Source organism: Hydra vulgaris, chromosome 13 (assembly GCF_038396675.1).
Source record: "Hydra vulgaris chromosome 13, alternate assembly HydraT2T_AEP".
Classification (NCBI taxonomy): domain Eukaryota; kingdom Metazoa; phylum Cnidaria; class Hydrozoa; order Anthoathecata; family Hydridae; genus Hydra; species Hydra vulgaris.
Window position 1 is genome coordinate 15,324,091 of NC_088932.1, and position 22,593 is coordinate 15,346,683.

The window sequence follows — 22,593 nt, forward strand, 5'->3', positions numbered from 1 at the left end:
AGTGAAAAGTTAAAACAGTAAATAGGAAAAAGCAAGATCCGCAAACTATATTTATTAACCTCTGTCTTTTTAGGTAAAAAGCTTGTCATTTTTAATTGTCCAGGTTCTGAACTGATCTTATTGATGTGTGATGTATTATGTCTTTGTAAAGTTGTAGTATGACCAATTGGCACTGACAACCATAATCCACACTGCTTACAAACGGCAAACTCCTTGACAACCTGTTGATCATAACATGATTACTCACAGTTATACAAAAATCAAATAAAGTGTATTATAACTAAGGTCAATTGACTCTATTTAGCGTTTGATATTCAATTAATTATCAAACCTGAATGCTGCTCAGTTTGGCATTGTGTGCAATATGCAATGCCTGAGAGATGCAGGTGATTATTGATTTATTGAAATATTTATAAAACTAAATAATTTTATATGCAGTAAGTATAGCGACAAACCTCATCCCCAACTTCAACGCAACGGAAGCGTGTCCAGCATTCACTCTTTGTCCATGATGCAGGTACTAAGCGAGCCGCTCCGTCTGTTATCAATTTCTCCAACACTTTTTTAGTCCATTTACGAGTTAATTTACTGTTACTCATTATTACTACAATATTATGTAATTATTGCAATCATTAATTACTAAGATATGAATAAAAACTCAGAACATTAACAACACCTCAGTATTGCAAATGTTTAGAAACAACATTTCCATTTTGGTTGGTAATGTTATGAATTGTAGACTTATCGCGAGGTTAGAATTATTTTGTTCTATTTTCCATTTTAAACGTTGGGAGATAATTTTTCATTTTTTTCTAAAAGTAAAAATTACTTAAAATTTTAGCTAGTTTTTAAAGAAATAATAACTTATGCTTTAAATAATTTTGATTTAAACAAATTATTTAGAAGAAATTTAAAAATTAAAATATATTTTAAAAGTAATTATTAATTACTAAAATTACTAACTCATTTTCTTCCAACACTTAATAAGAGAGATAGAACAAAATAATTCTAAACTCGTAGTATGTTATACATTAGGCAATGAATTATGTTATGTATGTTACACATTAGGTAATGTAGCATGTTATGTATTGTAGTGATGTGCGAATTGCAAAATTTTCACTTTTTCAAGCCTCTGTTTAGCTTGGTTAGGGCAAGAACAGTTGGTTTGATTCGGTTCGTTCACAACAGTTTTAAAGTTCGGGTTCGGTTCGGTTTAGTAACAACTAAAGTTCGGGTTCGGTTCGGTTCTGTCGTAGATAAGGTTCTAGTTCGGTTCGTTCGGTTCGGATTCGGTTCGTTTTCCATCTCTAATACATATATATATTTATATATGTTATACATTTTTTGTAACAATGACTTATCATTATTATTATTATTATTATTATTGTTAAATTTTGATAAATACTAGTGTTGCTCCTTATTATTATTGTTTTATATCATTATATAAATATATTCCTAATAATTACTACTATCATTCATATTTTATTATTATTAATATCAATTTAGTTTGTATTTACTTTATATTATCATAATATCAAAATATGCAAAATGTCCGTTATTTTTAAGTAACCGAGACGTAGGATTTTACGTAACGATACGTAACACTGTAACGTATAGTTACGTCCAAAATGTGTGTTGTTTTTACATAACCGAAACGTAACATAATAAGTATCGATACGTAAAATTTAGACTTAAAGGCAAGTAACATTGTCGCCTTTAATTTTGTATCATTTCATTTTGCAACATGTATGAATTGGTAGTTATTCTTTAAATGACGCTAGATGTAATTCACATTTTGGACATACTTTATCATAGTAGCATAATATTTATGCTTCGAGGATAAATAATTTCTAGAGTGTAGAAGATAAAAAATTCATAGATAATTATACATAAAAATCACAAAACATTATTAAATATTGAACCCATAAAAGTACTTACTTTGTTATATTTAACTACATGTAAAAGCTAAAAACCTCTTAAAAATTTGAAATTAAATGTAGATTTTTGCTTGTGCGTTAAGAAAAATTTTTAAATGTTACGTTTATTTAAATATAAAAGATCAATAATTTTTTGATTTGCGACACGTTATAACGTAACTGTAATTACAATATTGTAATTTGTATTGTAACATTAATATCGAGTCATTAATGACTTATGTATATATATACAGGCCCGTAAAATTTTGCTCAACTTTATATATAAAACTTGTGTGAATTTGGAAAAAAAGGAGTTGATTGCGCCCGACAACAACCCTCTCCTTCTTTCCACGGTACGGGAATGATAAATTGTATCATGCCTTGTATATATATATATATATATATATATATATATATATATATATATATATATATATATATATATATATATATATATATATATATATATATATATATTGAGAGAGAGAGAGAGAGAGAGAGAGAGAGAGAGAGAGAGAGCGGCAAAGAAAAAAAAATAAAAAAAATGCTTGTTCGCTCTTGTTACGTCAGAAAAAGCCTTATTAAGTCGAAACAAAAAAAAGTCACTAAGTCTTTAGACTTAGTAACTTTTTGAAATTAAAAAAGATCTAAAACTGTATTAATTTAATAAATGCCCCCCCCTCCACCCCCACCCCTTGTTTATTCAGCAGGCGAGAGTAGTAACTTTTTTTTGTCCCGTTAACGTAAGAACATTGTTCTAATGTTTAGGGAAATATTTTTCAAATGAAAGTTAACTTTATTTCTACCCTAATAAATTACCTTAATAACACTATTACGGAGTATTTAGAATGATTTCTCTCGAGAGTATAACTTTCATTATTATCCTTTTACCAAAAGTTTAAGTTAAATTGTTTAAAGTTTATGCAAGTAATCTTTCTAAAACAAAGTTTTGTATTAAAATTTAAGTTGACCTTTCATTAATGAATTTGATTTAAAACAAGTGTTCATACATCGAATAACTCAAATAGGGATAGTTGCGGTGGAGTGTTCATACGTCGAACTGACTCAAATAGGGACATGTACAGTGGAGTGTGCATGCAAGTAAAAAGGATTATAGTTCGGCTAGGAAGTTAAAAAGGAATAATTTATTAACTAGTAAAAAAGCTTACTGCTCTGCTTAAGTTCAAGAGCATATAAACCTTTCAAAACCTGACGATGGCAGAAATCGTTATAATTAGAGTTGAATTATTATCGGTGTGAGTTATTGATCCAGTTTAAAAAATCTCGTCTCCAGTTTATGACGTCGGATGACGTCATAAACTAGAGACGAGTTTTTTTAAACAAAAAATGCGGAAAAAAAATAACCTAAACTGAACTTAAATTAATTTTTAAGGAAGAAATAATAGCAAACAACAAAAATGCATTAACAATATATCAAAAAATGATACTACTTATTTTTTTAATTCTATTAAGTTATATACAGGATATTTATTTAAATTTAACAGTTCAATTTAGCAAAAAAACAGTTGCTGTTGACCTTTGTTATTTAACGCTAAGTTTTAAAAGTTTTTGTTTTGGTTCTTTTTCAGACCTTAGAGAGTATAAATTACAATAGTTCTTAAAGAAAATATTTGAAAGTAAAACGCCATGGTTTCTGTTCATATTTAATTTATAGGATTCTGATACAAGCATCATAAATTGCACAAAGAAGATATGCATGTATTATCAGCAATTCACAAAACATAATATAGCAATATTTTACCCATTGAAAAACTAAATCATCCGGTATAGTTAATCCTCCACTTCTCATAATAAAAATATGAATCATCTGAATCTTTGTCATTTCAACAATATAACCAGCTGTGTAAATTAGAGTCATTTTGACATCTATAGATAATATATTTTCTAATTCTGGCAAATTATCAAATATCAAACATTTTTCTTCATTTAAGTAAAAACCACATCTTTCAGAAGAATGACCTGATGTAGTAAAATCAAGATCAATACCATATTTGTCTAATTGCAAAAGTAGTTTTGTTTTATACCCACTTTCTCTAGTATTTGTTAAACAGTGATAAAATATGTACCTCCTGATCCATGTCTCAGTTTCCAACTGCTTTTCTAAAGGATCAGTTTTAAATGTTCCAAGTAAAACATACTTAAGACTTAAAGACAAGAGGAACTTTGATAACTCCACAAGACCATTACAAGTATGATAGATACTTCTAGAAGTATCTTTAGTGAAACTTTTAAAACGAACTATTTGAGAAGAGCACATTTGCTTAGCCATGTTTCTGAATTCTAACAGCTTTTGAAGATTAAAATCATCAGAAGAGAAAATAGCAGCCCAATTCAGATCACGCATATGTACATCTGCATAAAGGCTATGAACATTAACAATTCTCCAAAACTCAGTTATTATTGAAAGAAAAGAAATAGTATTGTCAACATCTTTTAACTCTGGGTGACATTTTATAGCGCAAGCTGTTTCTTCGCAAAATACTTTCAGACAAGTTGAAACTATTTGCCTTTTAATTGGTTTTGGGAACACAGCAACATCTGTAAGTTTAGACATTTTAATCATTTGATTTGATTCTAATTTATGCAATGCTACATTGCATAAATTAGAATCAAATCAAATGATTAAAATGTCTAAACTTATGAGACTTATGAGACCATCTCATACCAACTTTTACAACCAACTTTTTTTCTTTATTAACAAAAAATTCAAGCTCCTGTGACTTTTCAGTGATCCAATTTTTGCGAATGTTTTTAAACAGATGCACAAAATCATACAGAAGATATACATTATCTTTTGTTCACCAAGATACGCCATCTGTTTCAAATTTCTTGAAAAAGGCTTGATTTACCCTGTTACCATCACAAACTATAGAAATAACATGACCACCAACTGCTTTTATCGCAGATAAAAGAAAAGTAATTAGTTCAAAAAGAAAATTTGACTCAATGTCACGCACAGAAAGCATTTTACATATAAATTTGGGTCCACTAAACAAAGTAATAACCATAAAACTTAAAACAGTATGTGCAAGAACATTTGGATTATTAACTGCTTTTCCAAAAACTGTTCCCCCATGGCACTGCAACATAGTCTTTACACAGAATTCATCTAATTGAAGAATGCAGTTTTTATGTCTAATGTCTGTTAAGTTTGAAAAAATCTTTTGTAGATAAATATCCTAATGAATAGATTTTACTTTTGATGCTAGTCTTGTTAATGTTGTAATTTCTAATCATTGTTTCAACAGATTACTTTTTATCTGTAACAGGTTTATCGCTCATTGAAAAAAGTTGCTGTTGAATAATTTTTTTTAACTGCTTTTCTCATATGAATTTAAAAATCGAACTGCTTCTTCAATATGCGACTATCTATTCAATATGGTAATTCTGTTCTGTGAGAGTATTTTTATTAAGCATTTGAGTCCAAAGTGAAAAGATTCATACTGAAAATTATTATTTTTAGAACAAACAATGGAACACCTATGTCATGAACAAACTATAACGATTGAATCAAAACTTGATTTTCTGTTTTAGTATTAAATATATTAATTCCATTAAATTTCACTTTCGCACTCCCCTTTTTTAATTGCAGATTATGAAAGATCGTTGTATAAAAATGTAAAAACCAGGCTATTCACTGTTAACATGGAAGTGGCTTTTGAATTATGGAATTAAAAAAAAGTGAGGGGGGGGTGCGAAAGTGCACTAGCGCCAATTAATTGTTTTCTATATTTGTTTTCAGATCATTAAAAGATTTTATAACATCTTTTAAATTAAAAGTAGACAACTCGTCAGGTTGAACATTTTGAGATTCTGCATGTGATCTTGAAGTTGTTCTGGGACAATCAGATGGTTCAGGTATTAAACTTGGTTTTACACACTTAAACACAGATGGAGGATCACATGGTCTTTCTTCGCTATAATCTTTTGTCGAAATGTATCCAACAGGCCACTGCCTTTCACAAACAATGGTGTCTTTCTTATCTGGTATGTTGTCTTTTGGTATAACAGCCAACCACTTTTTTCTTTCTTCTGGTGTTCGAGAAAGACGAAAAATTTTTTCTTTAGAACTTTTACATAATTGCCGTTGCAATTCGTGACACAGCATTTACGACCCATGTTTATTACAAAGTAAACTAAAAATTTAAAAATTGACTAAATAATTTAGCAAGCACTTCGACTTTATGTTACAAAATGAATATTGGAAATACAAAATGTTTGCCTCCAGTTTATGACGTCATCCGTACGGTGAATAGGCCTGTTATACCTGTTATAAGTATGCCATGTTGTAAATGCATTAATACGTTTGTCAACACTAGTTATATTAAATAGTCTTATGTAAAAGACTTACCCACAAGCAATTTATTTATTTATTTTATAACACATTTTGTGGAAGTAAGAATCGTTGTGTTCGTAGTAAGAATCGTTGTGTTACGTAAGTTTATTAACACATTTATGTAATGCATAATGTCTTACGGAAAAAAAACACATACTGAAACTTTTTAGTCTTCCTTGTGGTTTTTACTGTTAAATTAGCGTTTTAAGATTTTTTCGTCGCAATTTTTATTGAGTGTAATTTGTTTTTTATTGAGTTGTATTCATGGCTAAAAGTTATGCTGGTGTTTTATCGTCTGGTAACATTGCTGTTCAATCGAGAACTAATCTTGGTATTTTCAACGCTAAGACAGAGATTGACAATTCAAACATGTCGATACGGTGATTTGAACGAGAGCGTCAATGATTTTCTTTCATGTTTGGCCGAGAAGAAGTTACTTGGCAATGTTTGGGGTGTAACAAGGCATTACACCAATAAGCATTTTGAGTTCGCCGTTGTTAACAACTCATCTGTCGCAACCTACCTCGAGGCAGAAATTGAAATGAAAGGATGCGTGTTGAAGTTCCAACAAAAATATGCGCGAAAAATTCACGTCTTGGTTCAAAACATTCCCATTGGTATTCTTAGGAATGGATGTCAGAGCGCCATCATCCTGCTTGGTAAACACCTAGCCGCAGGACGAGGTGAGTTTGACTCCTTCTACTTACAAAAGTGCAAGGCTCATGGGGAGGATATTTACACAGGTAATGTGATAATTATCATTAAAAACTGGACCAACCCATGCATAAACCCTCTACCCCGCTATCAAAACGTCGATGGACTCAACCTACGCTACAAACACTCTAGCCAGCCCGAACCTAACCCACCAAATTTAAAAAACACAACCATTCCACCCGTATCTTCCACACAACCCACAGAAACACAAATCAATAGTGTGAATGTGGAAAACGACGTTCAAAACGCCTGTGTTGAGGTTAATGCTAAAGTTGATTCCGGGATAAAATGTCGTAGTGAAAAAGAGCATCAATCAAAAACACCAAAAGCAAAACCCACCCAACTGACCAGAAAACGTTTGGGGCAGTTGGAATGCGAAACCCCAAAAAAATTAATAAACACGAACGATGTAAAGGAAGGCATGTCGTTAGAAGAAGTACTTTTGTCAGAAGAAAGTGTGGAAATGTGTTTCGAAGTCGAAACGGACTCTTTAATAATCGATGAAGATTATGAAAGCCAACAATGTGCGGAAAAGAAATCGTAAGATTATTTTTCTCTCTTCCTTTTTTTACCTATTATCTTACTATTTAGCTTTGTTCTCAAACCAAATTATTATTTCGAATTTTTTGTTCTAAACTTTTATTTCTTTTTCTTTCTACAAAAATTCTTTTTTTACGTTCTATTTTTTTACTCATTAATTATCCATGTCACGTTTTTGAAAAAGCACTTAAGCTGTCGTAATTCGTACTGTTGTAGTTCGCGCTTTTTTGTGGAATGTTACGGTCTAGTGCGTTCTATTGTTCGTATTACGTCAGTTTAAACGAAAACTCGTGCTATAAGGTTAAGGTTTATATGTTTGTGTATTTTATGTCAGGTAGTAAAATTATTATATTCATGATTAAGGTACACGAGTTTTCAAATTAAGAAACCTGATCCTCTCCATCATGGCTATTAATATTTTAACGTGCAACATAAACGGTCTAAACGACCAAGACAAACGCGATAATTTTTTTGGGTTTCTCAAAAAGTCCACCTTCGATCTTATCCTCCTTCAGGAAACAAAATCCGGACCGTCCACTGTTAAACAGTGGAGTGACGAATGGACTAGCGAGTCTATTTGGAACTCTGGTCCGAGTCATAACTGTTGTGGGGTGGCGATACTCTCTAAATCCAATGTTTCTTTACACGAACTAAAAAGGGACAACAACGGAAGAATATTAAATGTCATGATAAAAATTGATGAACACGAAATGCAGGTGTTGAATATTTACGCACCTAATGTGCCGAGAGAAAGGCGCCTCTTTTTTGGCGACCTTTTTGCGAGATTTCTTGCAGGACACAGAACTACCCGTCCTGATGGCCGGGGATTTCAACATGGTCGAAAGCCTGCCTCTTGACACAGAGGGCACAAACAACGCTAAATATCACACCTACGGCATTGCTGAACTCGGGGTCCTCTAAGGTAAGTATAACCTCGTAGATGTTTATCGTTATAAATTTCCCAACAAAAGAGAATTCACATGGCGCATTCAGACGGTTAAATGTAGACTCGACAGAATCTACTGCCCTGAAAAAGTCGCCAAAAAAACAACATACAACAAAATTCTCACGAACCCTTTTTCCGACCACGAGTTCGTGTCAACAACTGTCGATTTTAGTAAAACCAGAAGAGGACCAGGATACTGGAAACTAAACTGCTCCCTTTTGGAAATAGAGGTACATAGGCTAAAAACTGAGCTCTTAATTCAGGTTTGGCAAACAAAAAAACGGTCCTATACGTCAATTTTAAAATGGTGGGACGATTGCAAACTTTTTGTTAGGGCTGAATTAAAACACATTTCGATACAGGAAAGTGCGAAAAACAAAAAAAACATCAAAAGGATTGAAAACGAAATCCAACGGGAGCGACAAAACGCTAACCCGAATTTAGATAGCATTAAAGAAAAACGCGATGCTCTTTTCTTGCTCCAGTTTCCCGGAGCGTTTATTCGCACGAAACAAAAACTAATCAAAAAAAAACTAATTCAAAAAAAAAACAACGCTTATATAACAAGTTTCTTAAAAAAAGAACTCTTAAAAATGAAACTACCTATAAAAACTATAAACGGCTATTTGAGTCAATTTTAAAACGCTCAAAGAAACGTTACTATTCTGAACAATTAATAAAGCACAAAAATGATTCTAAAAAAACTTGGCATATTATTAAGGAGGTAATTGGTAAAAAAAGCTTATACAGAAATTTACTTCCTCTAAATCTTAAATTTAATAACAAACAAATTGTAAATAAATCCTTAGTCGCTGAAACACTTAACCAGTTTTTTGTAAATATAGGTCCTACTTTATCATCTAATATAGCAACTACTCAATCACACTTTAGTTCGTACTTAACCTCAACCAACCTTAATGTTATGTCTAATTATAAACTTACAGAAAAAGAATTACTAGACGCAGTCTCTTTATTAAAACCCAATAAAAGTTTAGGATTTGATGATATAAGTAGTAATGTCATTATCAAATCAATAAAACAAATTACAATTCCATTACTACATATTTTTAATTTATCTCTAAAACAAGGCGTTTTTCCAGATAACCTAAAAATTGCAAAAGTCATTCCAGTGTTAAAATCAGGTGATCCTTCCGATGTTACGAATTATAGACCAATCTCAATTCTTTCTTGTTTTTCTAAAATATTAGAGCGGGTTATGTATAATAGACTATATTCCTTTTTAAATGTTAATAATATTCTTTTTCATAAACAGTTTGGATTTAAATCTAGTCATTCAACTGATCATGCAATCACTCACCTTGTTCATGATATATTTAAAGGGTTTGATGAAGACAAATATACCCTAGGTGTATTTATCGATTTAAGTAAAGCTTTTGACACTGTCAATCATCAAATCCTTCTATCCAAACTGAAAAGTTATGGTATAATAAATACTAATTTGTCCTGGTTTGATAGTTACTTGACTAATAGAAAGCAGTTTATTTCATATGATAGCGGAAAAACGGAATATAAGTCAATCACCTGTGGTGTTCCTCAAGGATCAATTTTAGGACCACTTTTATTTCTCGTTTATATTAACGACTTATATAAATTTTCTAACATTTTAAACTTAATTTTGTTTGCAGATGATACAAACTTGTTTTATTCTAGTAACGATATCAGTAAATTATTTCAAACAGTAAACAAAGAACTTGAAAAATTAACCCAATGGTTCAAATCAAACAAACTATCTTTGAACATCAATAAATCCAAATACACTTTGTTCCATCGTCTTCATAAAAAACAAGATATTCCATTAAAACTTCCTGATCTTTTTATTGATAACGCATTATTAAAAAGAGAGCAATCAATACAATTTTTAGGTGTGGTTCTGGATGAAAATTTAACGTGGAGGGACCACATAGGTCTAATTGAAAATAAAATATCAAAAAATATAGGTGTTTTGTATAAAGCCAAGCAGTTTTTAAATCTATCTTGTTTAAAAAACTTATATTTTTCTTTAATTCATTGCTACTTAAATTATGCAAACGTTGCTTGGTGCAGCACAAACGCAACAAAAGTAAAAAAACTGTTTAGTAAACAAAAACAGGCTATAAGGATAATTACAAACGTTGACCGTTTCTCTCACACTCAAACGTTATTTAATAAACTTAATATTCTAAATGTATATAAACTAAACCTTTACCATATTCTTATCTTCATGTTTAAACTTGATAAAAAAATATCACCAATGTTATTTAATTCACTTTTTGAAAAAATAAACCACATATACCCTACCAGATTTTCAAAAAACAATTACATTCAATCCAAAACACATTATTCAGCAACCAAATTCTCAATTGCTAACCGAGGTCCTAAGCTGTGGAATACAATATTAAATAATGAGCTGAAATCTAATTATTCTTTAAACCAGTTTAAAACAAAACTTAAGCAATTACTGATGATACATGAAAATGAATTAAAGTTCTTCTAAAAAGCTTTTTAAACTAGCAAACAAAAACAAAAATTAACCTACTAATTACTCTTTAATATTATATTTAATATTCTAAACAATAGTCTGCTATTGTAAATGTATTTCTTATCTTATAAGTTTTGAATTTACAAACGATTTTTTTTTAAGTTTTATTATTTGAAATACTAATTACTAAAAATATTGTAAAATTTTATAATTTCAATTTTTATTAAAAAAAGTTATTGTAAATTCTTTTTGTAATATTAATACTTATATATCATCTTATTTTACTAATCAGTTCTTGAATATAAATACTCTTTGAATTACTAAATATTTTAAACGTTATATATTTTATTTTTTGCATTTTGTTAAAACATTTATTTGATGAATATGCATTTTTTTGGGGGGGGCTTAATGATAAGATGAATTTTGTCTTCTTCAAGCCCCAGTCATGTAAATATTTGTTTTTATAAATTACGAGTGTAAATTATTTTCAATCGGCAAATAAATAAAAAAAAAAAAAAAAAAAAAAAAAAAAAATCGAAGAAGGAGAAAAACCTTCAAAATTTTTGTATAATTTGGAAAAAGTTCAACAGCGGAACAAGTCAATTACTGAAATTCGCAAGAATGACGGCACATTGACGAGTGAACCTGGTGAAATACTAAACTCCCTAGTTTCATACTATAAAAACATTTACACCAAAACTAGTTTATGCAAAGACAGCCAAAAATATGTCTTGTCACACATCACTAAACGTTTAAGTGATGATGAAAATCAATTTTTAAACACCCGCCTAACCGGCGTGGAAATGAAAGAAGCCCTTTTTAAATTTGAAAACGGAAAATCTCCGGGCTATGACGGACTTCCAGCTGAATTTTATAAAACCTTTTGGCACACTTTAGAAAAAGAATTTGAAGAACTTGCTTACGAAATACTTTTCGTAGAAAAAAATACCAGCAACTCTATGAAAAAATCTATTATTTCACTGATCCCCAAACAAGGAGATCTTACCGAATGCAAAAACTGGAGGCCCATATCCTTAATCGGCGCTGATTACAAAATAATCACAAAAGCGCTGGCCCTACGACTTGCAAAATTAATGGGGAAAATTATAGAACCAAATCAAACTTGCGGAATCCCAGGTAGAACAATATTCTCAAATTTACATCTAGTCCGTGATAATATCGATTACGCGGAATTTAAAAATCTACCTAGTTTCATTTTGTCAATAGATCAAGAAAAGGCGTTTGATAAAATTGATCGTGCGTTTCTGCTTCAGATTCTCCGAAAATTCAATCTCGGAGAAAATTTTGTATCTTTTGTCAACACCTTATATTCAAAAGTTTCGGCATCTGTTCTGAATTGCGGTTTCCTATCAGCCTCCTTTCCTACGGAAAGAGGAGTTAGACAGGGTGACCCCCTCTCTCTCTTGCTGTACGTTTTTGTTGCCGAAGCTCTCGCTTTGGTGATCAGAGCGGACAGCAGAATAGAGGGTTTCCCGTTACCAGGTACACCTAAACCCTCAAAATACAGCAGTACGCAGACGATTCTAACTTTTTTGCCAGGGACGTAAAATCAGTCCGCTTTTTTTTCCAAAAAATAAAACTGTTTGAAAAAGCAAGATGTTCAGTGATCAACGCCTCAAAAACCAAGGGTCTCGCTCTTGGGGGTTTTGATCCTAAAATGTACCCGGAATTGGGCGACATAGAGTGGAACAACAATACCGGTTTCAAAATACTAGGTGTTACTTTTTACACCAGACTGAGCGATACTACCAATTTCAACTGGTTAGTAACTCTAAACAAAATAGAGAAAAACTCAAGTTTCTGGGACTACGTACTTTGTCACTTAGGGGAAAGACTACGTTGACAAATACGTTAGCAATGTCAAAAGTGTGGTTTCTGGCAAACGTGCTGCCCGTTCCCGAATGGGTAATAAAACGTCTGCACAAAGCCATTTTCGAAAACCTGTGGCAAAGAACCAATTACAATTCGGTCAAGAGAGAGACACTTTTCTTATTCGTCAAAAGCGGGGGTCTCGGAATTTTATCACCGAAGGAGCAAAGTCTTACACTTCGCCTCAAAACACTCTTTCAACTGAAAGAATGCGAAGAGGACAAAGCTCACGATTACTACTACTTTTCAAAGTATTGGCTGGCGAGTTCACTCATAAAATTTACAAACCAAAACCAAAGCTGGATCTTTTTAAAACAGAACAATTTTCCAAAACACTGGGACAACAAAACGTCTCAGTACTACAAAACAACAATAGAAATATTAAGCAAAAACGGGTCCCTTTTTAACATCCCCCTAAAAACAACCAAAAATTTTTACTTAGAAGTGGCAAATCACAAAAAGACAGTCGTGCCAGCAGAACTTTTCTGGAACAGTTCAACAAAAACAACGATGCCGTGGACCCAAATTTGGAAAAAAAACTTCACCTCCCACGCATGCGGACCGACTCAAAACATCCTCTTTCGTTTTTTACACCACAGTTTACCTTCTGCGGCGTTGCTAGCCAAAAGCACAAGGCAACAGATCGTCAAAAATAACAAATGCAAAACTTGTGGTAAAATCGAGGACAACATCCATATCTTTGCCTACCGTTCTCCTTCTGTTGAAATTTGGGAGTATTTTAAACACGTATATAACTCCTTGAAATCACGAAACAACTTTTCTCCGATAAATTCGATTTTCTCGGATGAAACGGCAAATTTATCGGAGAAAAACCCCACTTCGCAGCTGCTGTTGACACTCATTCAAACCATCATGAGTGCAATATGGAACATGTGCCACATAGATGCCACCACATGTTCAGCAACAAAAAAATTGACCCAACGGCAGTGATCAGGGTAATAATGAGGAACATCAGGAATATTATTACCTTAAAATATAATTATCATGTCCGTAGAAACACCGCGGACATTTTCTGTGAGTTTTTTTGTATTAAAAATGTTTTCTGTCAAGTAGAGAATGGAAATCTGAAACTGAACATATGAGCTAAAATAAAACTACGGCCCATTGCATGTTTAGTTAAGATTTCCGTCCCTCTTGCAAATTTTCCTATTTTATACAACAATTATTACTGTATATGATTAGCAAATCACTGCCAGCCCTTATTTTATGAAATATAATTTTAACAAATAATTGTTTATTTATAGTGTTCGTCACGTAATGTTTGTGTAAAAGTCCTGTAATTCTTTTAATTTCTTTTGATCTAAATCTTTTTTACCTTATGAATCTTCTTTCAACCTACTTTAGAATTTCTCCTGTTTTTAACCTTATCTAAACTCTCGATTTCTTTCCGCACGAAGGCAAAAAAAAAAATAAAAATACAAAAAAAATATAAAACCAAAAAATATAAAATCAAATAACACAAAAAATAAAAAATACAAAAATATATATTTTAAAGTAAATACAAAATAGAAAATGTACATATTTACGAACACTTGTAAAATCTATATATTGTAAAATTTTAAAAACCTGAGTTAATGTTGTTGTAATGAAAAATTGTATATATTTATTATTTTGTAATAAAAGAAAAAAAAAAAAAATGTCTTACTTCTTCCAATTTTCCAAAACACTGGGACAACAAAACGTCTCAGTACTACAAAACAAAAATAGAAATATTAGGCAAAAACGGGTCCCTTTTTAACATCCCCCTAAAAACAACAAAAATTTTTTATTTAGAAGTGGTAAAAAACAAAAAGACAGTCGTGCCAGCAGAACTTTTCTGGAACGGTTCAACAAAAACAACAATGCCGTGGACCCAAGTTTGGAAAAAAAACTTCACCTCCCACGCATGCGGACCGACTCAAAACATCCTCCTTCGTTTTTTATACAACAGTTTACCTTCTGCGGCCTTGCTAGCCAAAAGCACAGATTGTGAAAAATAACAAATCAAAACTTGTGGTAAAATCAAGGACAACATCCATATATTTGCCTACTGTCCTCCTTCTGCTGAAATTTGGGGGTATTTTAAACGTGTATATAACTCCTTGACATCCCGAAACAATTTTTCTCCGATAAATTCGATTTTCTCGATTGAAACGGCGAATTTTTCGGAGAAAAACCCCACTTCGCAGCTGCTGTTGACATTCACTCAAACCATCATGAGTGCAATATGGAAATAGATGATGCCAACACATGTATAGTAACAAAAAAATTGACCCAATCGCAGTGATCAGGGTAATAATCAGAAAAATCAGGAATATTATCACCTTAAAATATAACTATTATGTCCGTAGAAACACCGCGGAGCTAAAATAAAACAACGGATCGTTGTATGTTTAGTAAAGATTTCCTCCCTCTGCATCTTTTTTCTATGTTATACAACAAAATTATGATAATATATTATTAGATTGATCACTGCCAGCCCTAATTTTAGGAAATATTATTAAAACACATAAGTGTTTATCTATAGTGTTCGTAACGTAATGTTTTGTGTAAAAGTCCTGTAATTCCTCTTAATCTGTTTTGATATAAATCTTTTTTCCTTATGAATATTTTTTTTAACCTATTTTAAAATTTCTTCATTTTTTAACCTAATCAAAACTCTCGAATTCTCTCCGCACAACGGCAAAAAAATAAAAAACAAAAAATACAAAAAAAATATAAAACCAAAAAACACAAAAAAATATAAAATAAAAAAACATAAAAAAAAAAAAAAAAGTTGTCTTACTATAATTACATAACTTTATGTATGTATAGTAAGACATACATATATAGTTTGAATTGCACATTCTAACATCTCGTGCAATATCTGTCCGCTTTCTCTATTCTATCTTTCACATACTCTTGGTTAGCGATGCTGGTGATGATGCTCATTAGTGAGCTGAACTTGTCTTCGCAGGCCCGGGTATGTCGCCTCTATATGGCAATTAGCCGGAGGAGGATAAACCACAATACCCATTTATGTAATGCACACTAATTTGCCAATTATGCATGTAGTATGAATTGCTAATATAAAATTATGCATGTGGTATGAATTGCCAAATTAAAAATAAAAATAAAAAATGAATTGCAAATTATGTATGTAGTATGAATTGCGCGGAAAAAAACACATACTGAACACATACACTAAGTAGCATGAATTACACTATGTAGTATGAGTTGCATACAAACACATACACTATGTAGTATGAATTGCACGGAAAAAAACACACAGTGAAATTTTTTAGTCTCTGTGTAATAAGGAAGTCTTGCTTGTGGTTTTTAATTATTTGAAAGTGGTGGTTTGATAGTCTATTAATTTATAATGGCTAAGAGTTATGCTGATGCTCTTTCATCGTCTAACTTAACTTCTGGATTGAAGACCAAACTTGGCATTTTTAATACTAAGTAGGTGGATAAAAACAGCTATGTTCTATGCTGCAGATACGGAGACCTTAATATCAGCGTTAATGACTTTTAGGTTGCCTTATTTGAAAAAGATTTACTTGCAAATGTATGGGGCGTTACCAGACATTAGGCCCACAAGTATTTTGAGTTTGCTATTCATAATTGCACATTAATTCCATTGTTTTTAAAAACTGAGATTGTGGTGAAAGGTTGTGTGTTGAAAATTGAACAAAAGTACATTAAAAAGATCCACGTGTTGGTTCAAAATATACCCATTGGTTTTCTTTGAAATGGATGCAAGGAAGTCATCAACAAACTTGGAAACCATTTAGCTATAGAGCGAGAACAATATGAATCATTCTACTGCTAAAGCGTGAAAGTTCACGGAAAAGAAATTTTTACAGGTAATGTTGTAATTGTTATCAAAAATTTGACAAATCCCTGCATCAACCCATTACCACGTTTCGAAAATGTCGATGGTCTCACGCTTAGATACAAGCACAATGGTCAACCTGAAAATAAAACAAGTGCTCCAGAAAAATCTATTGTTGCTGAAGCAATTCTAAATAAAAAATCAGAGTTTTTGAAAAGTGCAGAAGAAACAGTAAGGATTTTATCCGTTAAAGTTCCACTTGAACAACCGTAGCAAAAAAACTCAGAGGTATTAGAATTAAATAAAGAAGAAGGAAAAAGTCAAAACGAAGAAGTAATCCAGATTGTTTGTGACTTGAGAGAAACAACAAAATCAAAAAGAAAGAGTCAAAAAGAACTAGTAGAAGGTGAAACACCATCAAAACAAGGTAATCAATAGGAAGAAATCAACGACTTTGAAATGGAAAGACAATATCAGTCAGGAGAACAAAACGAAGACCTTAATTTTGAATATGAAGAGTACGGCTTTTTAAAACGTGCGAAAACGAAATTGTAAGGGTTTTCCTTTTTATATATTCATAACTTTTCCTCATTTAAAAAATTTTCTTCCTTTTTTCTCTGTTTTCAAATCTGCTAAATTTTTCGATTTTTTGCAATAAACAAATGCAATAGCTTTTTTGGGTTTTCTAAAAGATTCTCCTTTGATCTTATCCTCCTTCAGGAAACAAAATCCGGATCTTCCACTATTAAATAGTGAGCAACGAATGGACTGACGAGTCTATTTGGAACTCCGGTCCGAGTCATAACTGTTGTGGGGTGGCGGTTCTCTCTAAATCCAACGTTTCTTTGAACGAACTTAAAAGGGACATATTAAACGTCATAATAAAAATTGAAGAACACGAAATGGAGGTGCTGAATATTTATACTACTAATGTGCCGAAAGAAAGGCGCCTTTTTTTTCGCCGACCTTGGAGACTTCTCGCAGGACACAGGATTACCTGTTCTGTTGGCCGGAGATTTAAACATGGTCGAAAGCCTGCCCCTTAACACAGAAGGCTCAAACAATGCTAAATATCACACCTACGGCATTGCTGAACTCGGGGTCCTCCAAGGTAAGTATAACCTAGTAGATGTTTTTCGTTATAAGTTTCCCAACAAAAGAGAATTCGCATGACGCAATCAGACAGTTAAATGTAGACTCGACAGAATCTACTGCCTTGAAAATGTCGCCAAAAAAAACAACATACACCAAAATCCTCAACAACCCTTTTTCCGACCACAAGTTCGTGTCAACAACTGTCAATTTTAGTAAAACTAGGAAAGTACCAGGATACTGGAAACTAAATTGTTCCCTATTGGAAATAGAGGGGATAGGCAAAAAATTGAACTCTTAATTCAAGATTGGCAAACAAAAAAACGGTTCTATAAGCCAATTTTAAAATGGTGGGACAACTGCAAACTTTTTGTTAGGGCTGAATTACAACATATATTTTTTTTTTTTTTTTTTTTTTTAGTATTGTATTTGCCGATTGAAAATAATTTACACTCGTAATTTATAAAAACAAATATTTACATGACTGGGGCTTGAAGAAGACAAAATTCATCTTATCATTAAGCCCCCCCCCCCAAAAAAATGCATATTCATCAAATAAAATATTTTAACAAAATGCAAAAAATAAAATATATAACGTTTAAAATATTTAGTAAATCAAAGAGTATTTATATTTAAGAACTGATTAGTAAAATAAGATGATATATAAGTATTAATATTACAAAAAGAATTTACAATAACTTTTTTTAATAAAAATTGAAATTATAAAATTTTACAATATTTTTAGTAATTAGTATTTCAAATAATAAAACTTAAAAAAATCGTTTGTAAATTCAAAACTTATAAGATAAGAAATACATTTACAATAGCAGACTATTGTTTAGAATATTAAATTTAATATTAAAGAGTAATTAGTAGGTTAATTTTTGTTTTTGTTTGCTAGTTTAAAAAGCTTTTTAGAAGAACTTTAATTCATTTTCATGTATCATCAGTAATTGCTTAAGTTTTGTTTTAAATCGATACAGGAAAATGGGAAAAACAAAAACGCATCAAAAGGATTGAAAACGAAATTCAGCGGGAGCGACAAAACGCTAACCCGAATTTAGATAGCATCAAAGAAAAACACGATGCTTTTTTCTTGCTCCAGTTTCCAGGAGCGTTTATTCGCACGAAACAAAAACTAATCGATGAAGGAAAAAAACCTTCAAAATTTTTGTATAATTTGGAAAAAACTCAACAGCGGAACAAGTCAATTACCGAAATTTGCAAGAATGACGACACATTGGCGCAAGAATGACGACACATTTCAAAGCAATTGCTCTACTGAACATGCTATTATTAAACTTACTGACAAAATATATAAGTCGTTTGATAGTGATGAACTGGTATTAGGAGTTTTTATTGATCTTTCCAAGGCCTTTGATATAGTTGATCACAGTATTTTACTTTCCAAGCTAAAATATTACGGCATAATAGGCTCAACATTTAAGTGGATTCAAAGCTACTTGTCTAACAGAAAGCAATTTGTACTACTAGAAAAGTCAGGAGCCCTTGATATTACGTTCCTCAGGGTTCAATATTATGTTCCTCAGAGTTCAATCCTAGGTCCAATATTGTTTTTAATATATATTAACGATATGCATAAAGCTTGCCAAAAAATATCTACAATTATGTATGCTGACGATACAAATTTATTTTTTAATCATCCTGATGCAAAGACTTTGTTTGAAACTATGAATATTGAACTCAAAAATTTCAACCTCTGCTTTATAACAAATAAATTATCCCTAAATGGTAAAAAAACTAGCTCTATTTCATAAAAAAAAACAATCAATTAATCTTCCGTTAAAGCTGCCTAAACTGTTTATTAATAAAAATCAAATTAAACGTGAAAAATACACAAAAATTTTGGGGATTCCTTTTTGATGAAAATTTGTCATGGAGAAACCATATTGGTCTTCTTGAAACAAAGGTGTCCTCTGTAATAGGTGTTTTGTATAAGTCGAGACCTTTTCTTGATAGTAAATCACGTAATATGCCTTACTTTAGTCATGTACATAGTCAGCTTTTGTACGCAAATATTGTATGGGCCAGCACCCATAAAACCAAATTGCTAAAATTGCAAAGTCTGCAAAACCATGCATGCAAAGCAATTAATTATTTAAATAGGTTAGTAAACCTAGCCCCAGTGATGAAAAGCATGATGGTTCTAGATATTGAGAAACTTAACACATTACAGATATTAATTTTTATGTACAAGTATAAAAACAATCTTCTACTAAGCGTTTTTTCAGATAACTTTCTTATATCATTTTCTGAAAAATATAATCTGCGTTCAAATACCAGGAACAACTATCAACTAAGAAAAATTAAATCACAGCAGTCAAGTTTTCTAATTACAAACCGTGGTCCATCAATATGGAATCGTTTCCAAAATAAAAATATTAAAGACCTAAAAAGCATTTCATCGTTTAAACAACAAACTAAAATGCATCTTCGTAATTCCTGACATATATATTATAGTTTACAGTATTTGTTTTCAGATTTTTTTGTATTTTTTCTTTTTATTTATTTTTTATTTTTTTCTTCTTGTTATGTGTTTTAATTTATTTCTGTTTTATATTTTGTTTCCAATTTTCTACACACACACACACAAAAATGAGTTTTGCTTTATTAAATTTTTATTTTATTCTAAAAATTAAAGTGTTTTTTTATTTTTATTTTAATGAGTGACTAAAGGGGCTCTATGAAAAGGTTGTGATGATAAACGCATCATCCTTACCTTCTTTGAGTCCCTGACTGATTATAACAGTATATATATTATAAATTAAAAGATTAAAAAACATTTTTTATAAAGGTTTTTTTATGTTTACGATGTTATTTATTTTATATAAAAAATTGTAATACTGTTTAATCAGCGAAATAAAAGTTAAATAATAATAATAAAAAAAAAATAAAAAAAATAATTGACGAGTGAACCTGGTGAAATACTCAACTCCCTGGTTTCATACTATAAAAACATTTACACCAAAACTAATTTATGCAAAGACAGCCAAAACTGTCTTTGCATAAATTAGTTTTGGTGTAAATGTTTTGTTACACATCACTAAACGTTAAAGTGATGATGAAAACCAAATTTTAAACACCCGCCTAACCGGCGCGGAACTAAAAGAAGCCCTTTTTAAATTTGAAAACGGAAAATCTCCGGGCAATGACGGACTTTTAGCTGAATTTTACAAAACTTTTGGCATATTTTAAAAAAAGATTTTGAAGAACTTGCTTTTGAAATACTTTTTGTAAAGAAACAAACCAGCTACTCTTTGAAAAAATCAGTAATTTTACTAATTCTAAAACAAGGAGATCTTAATTAATGCAAAAATTGGAGGCCCATATCCTTAATCGGCGCTGATTACAAAATAATCACAAAAGCGCTGGCCCTAAGACTTGCAAAAGTAATGGGGAAAATTATAGAACCAAATCAAACTTGCGGAATCCCAAGTAGAACAATATTCTCAAATTTACATTTAGTCCGTTATTTTATAGATTACACAAAATTTAAAAATCTACCTAGTTTCATCTTATCTATAGACCAAGAAAAGACTTTTGACAAAGTCGATTGTGCGTTTCTACTGCAAATTCTCCAAAAATTCAATCTCGGAGAAAATTTTGTATCTTTTGTTAACACTCTGTATTCAGACGTTTTGGCATCTGTTCTGAACTGCGGTTTCATGTCGGTCTTCTTTCCTATGGAAGGAGGAGTCAGACAAGGTGACCCTCTCTCACTTCTGCTGTACGTTTTTGTTGCCGAAGCTCTCGCTTTGGTGGTCAGGGCGGATAGCAGAATTGAGGGTTTCCCACTACAGGAACACCGAAACCCCTTAAATTGCAGCAGTACGCAGACGATTCGAACTTTTTTTGCCAGGGACGTAAAATCTGTCCGCCATTTTTTTGAAAAAGTAAAACTGTTTGAAAAAGCAAGTGGTTCAGTGATCAATGCCAGGGTCTCGCTCTTGTGGGTTTTGATCTTAAAATGTACTCAGAACTGGACAACATAGAGTGGAACAATAACACCGGTTTCAAAATATTGGGTGTTACTTTCTACGCCAGACTGAGTAATACTACCGATTTCAACTGGCTAGTAACTCTAAACAAAGTAGAGAAAAAACTCAAGTTTCTGGGACTACGTACTTTGTCACTTAGGGGAAAGACTATGTTGATAAATACGCTAGCCATGTCAAAGGTGTGGTTTCTTGCAAACGTCCTTTCCATTTCCGAATGGGTAATAGAACGTCTGCATAGAGCCATTTTCGAAAATCTGTGGCAAAAGACCAATTTCAATCCGGTCAAGAGAAAGACACTTTTTTTACCCGTCAAAAGCGGGGGTCTCGGAATTTTATCACCGAAGGAGCAAAGTCTTACACTTTGCCTCAAAACACTCTTTCAACTGAAGGAATGCGGAGAGGATAAAAGTCACGATTACTACTACTACTTTTTAAAGTATTGGTTGGCAAGTTCACTTATAAAATTTACGAACCAAAACCAAGGCTGGAACTTTTTAAAACAGAACAATTTTCCAAAACACTGGGACAACAAAACGTCTCAGTACTACAAAACAACAATTGAAATATTAAGCAAAAACGGGTCCCTGTTTAACATTCCCTTAAAATCAACAAAAGGTTTTCACTTAGAAGTGGCAAAAAACAAAAAGACAGTCGTGCCAGCAGAACTTTTCTGGAACAGTTCAACAGAAACAACAATGTCGTGGACCCGAATTTGGAAAAAAAACTTTACTTCCCTCGCATGCGGACTGACGCAAAATATCCTCTTTCGTTTTCTACACAACAGTCTACTTTCTGCGGCCTTGCTAGCCAAAAGCGCAAGGCA

The 22,593-nt window shown here is 31.8% G+C and overlaps 2 protein-coding genes across 3 annotated transcripts in view; both read left to right on the forward strand.

Annotated features, from left to right (window-relative positions):
* The first annotated feature begins 6,411 nt into the window (after positions 1-6,411).
* LOC136089484 (uncharacterized) overlaps positions 6,412-22,593 on the forward strand; it is a 75,069-nt gene continuing 58,887 nt past the window's right edge. For both annotated transcript variants that reach the window (XM_065815506.1, XM_065815507.1), the window contains exon 1: positions 6,412-6,454. The gene's annotated coding sequence lies outside the window, so the exon portion shown is untranslated. The remainder of the gene's footprint in view (positions 6,455-22,593) is intronic.
* On the forward strand, positions 7,882-19,006 carry LOC136089681 (uncharacterized). Its single transcript, XM_065815734.1, has 5 exons — positions 7,882-7,890; positions 9,195-10,155; positions 16,691-16,890; positions 16,933-17,086; positions 18,735-19,006. Exons 1-5 carry the CDS (start codon positions 7,882-7,884, stop codon positions 19,004-19,006), a joined length of 1,596 nt encoding a protein of 531 aa, XP_065671806.1.

What these genes read in the sequence shown, in the direction of transcription:
- LOC136089681 (XM_065815734.1), top strand. An exon ending in TGAAAAGTGCAGAAGAAACA is followed by an intron (nt 16,891 to 16,932) that starts GTAAGGATTTTA and finishes GAACAACCGTAG; the next exon opens with CAAAAAAACTCAGAGGTATT. An exon ending in TGAAACACCATCAAAACAAG is followed by an intron (nt 17,087 to 18,734) that starts GTAATCAATAGG and finishes AAATCGATACAG; the next exon opens with GAAAATGGGAAAAACAAAAA.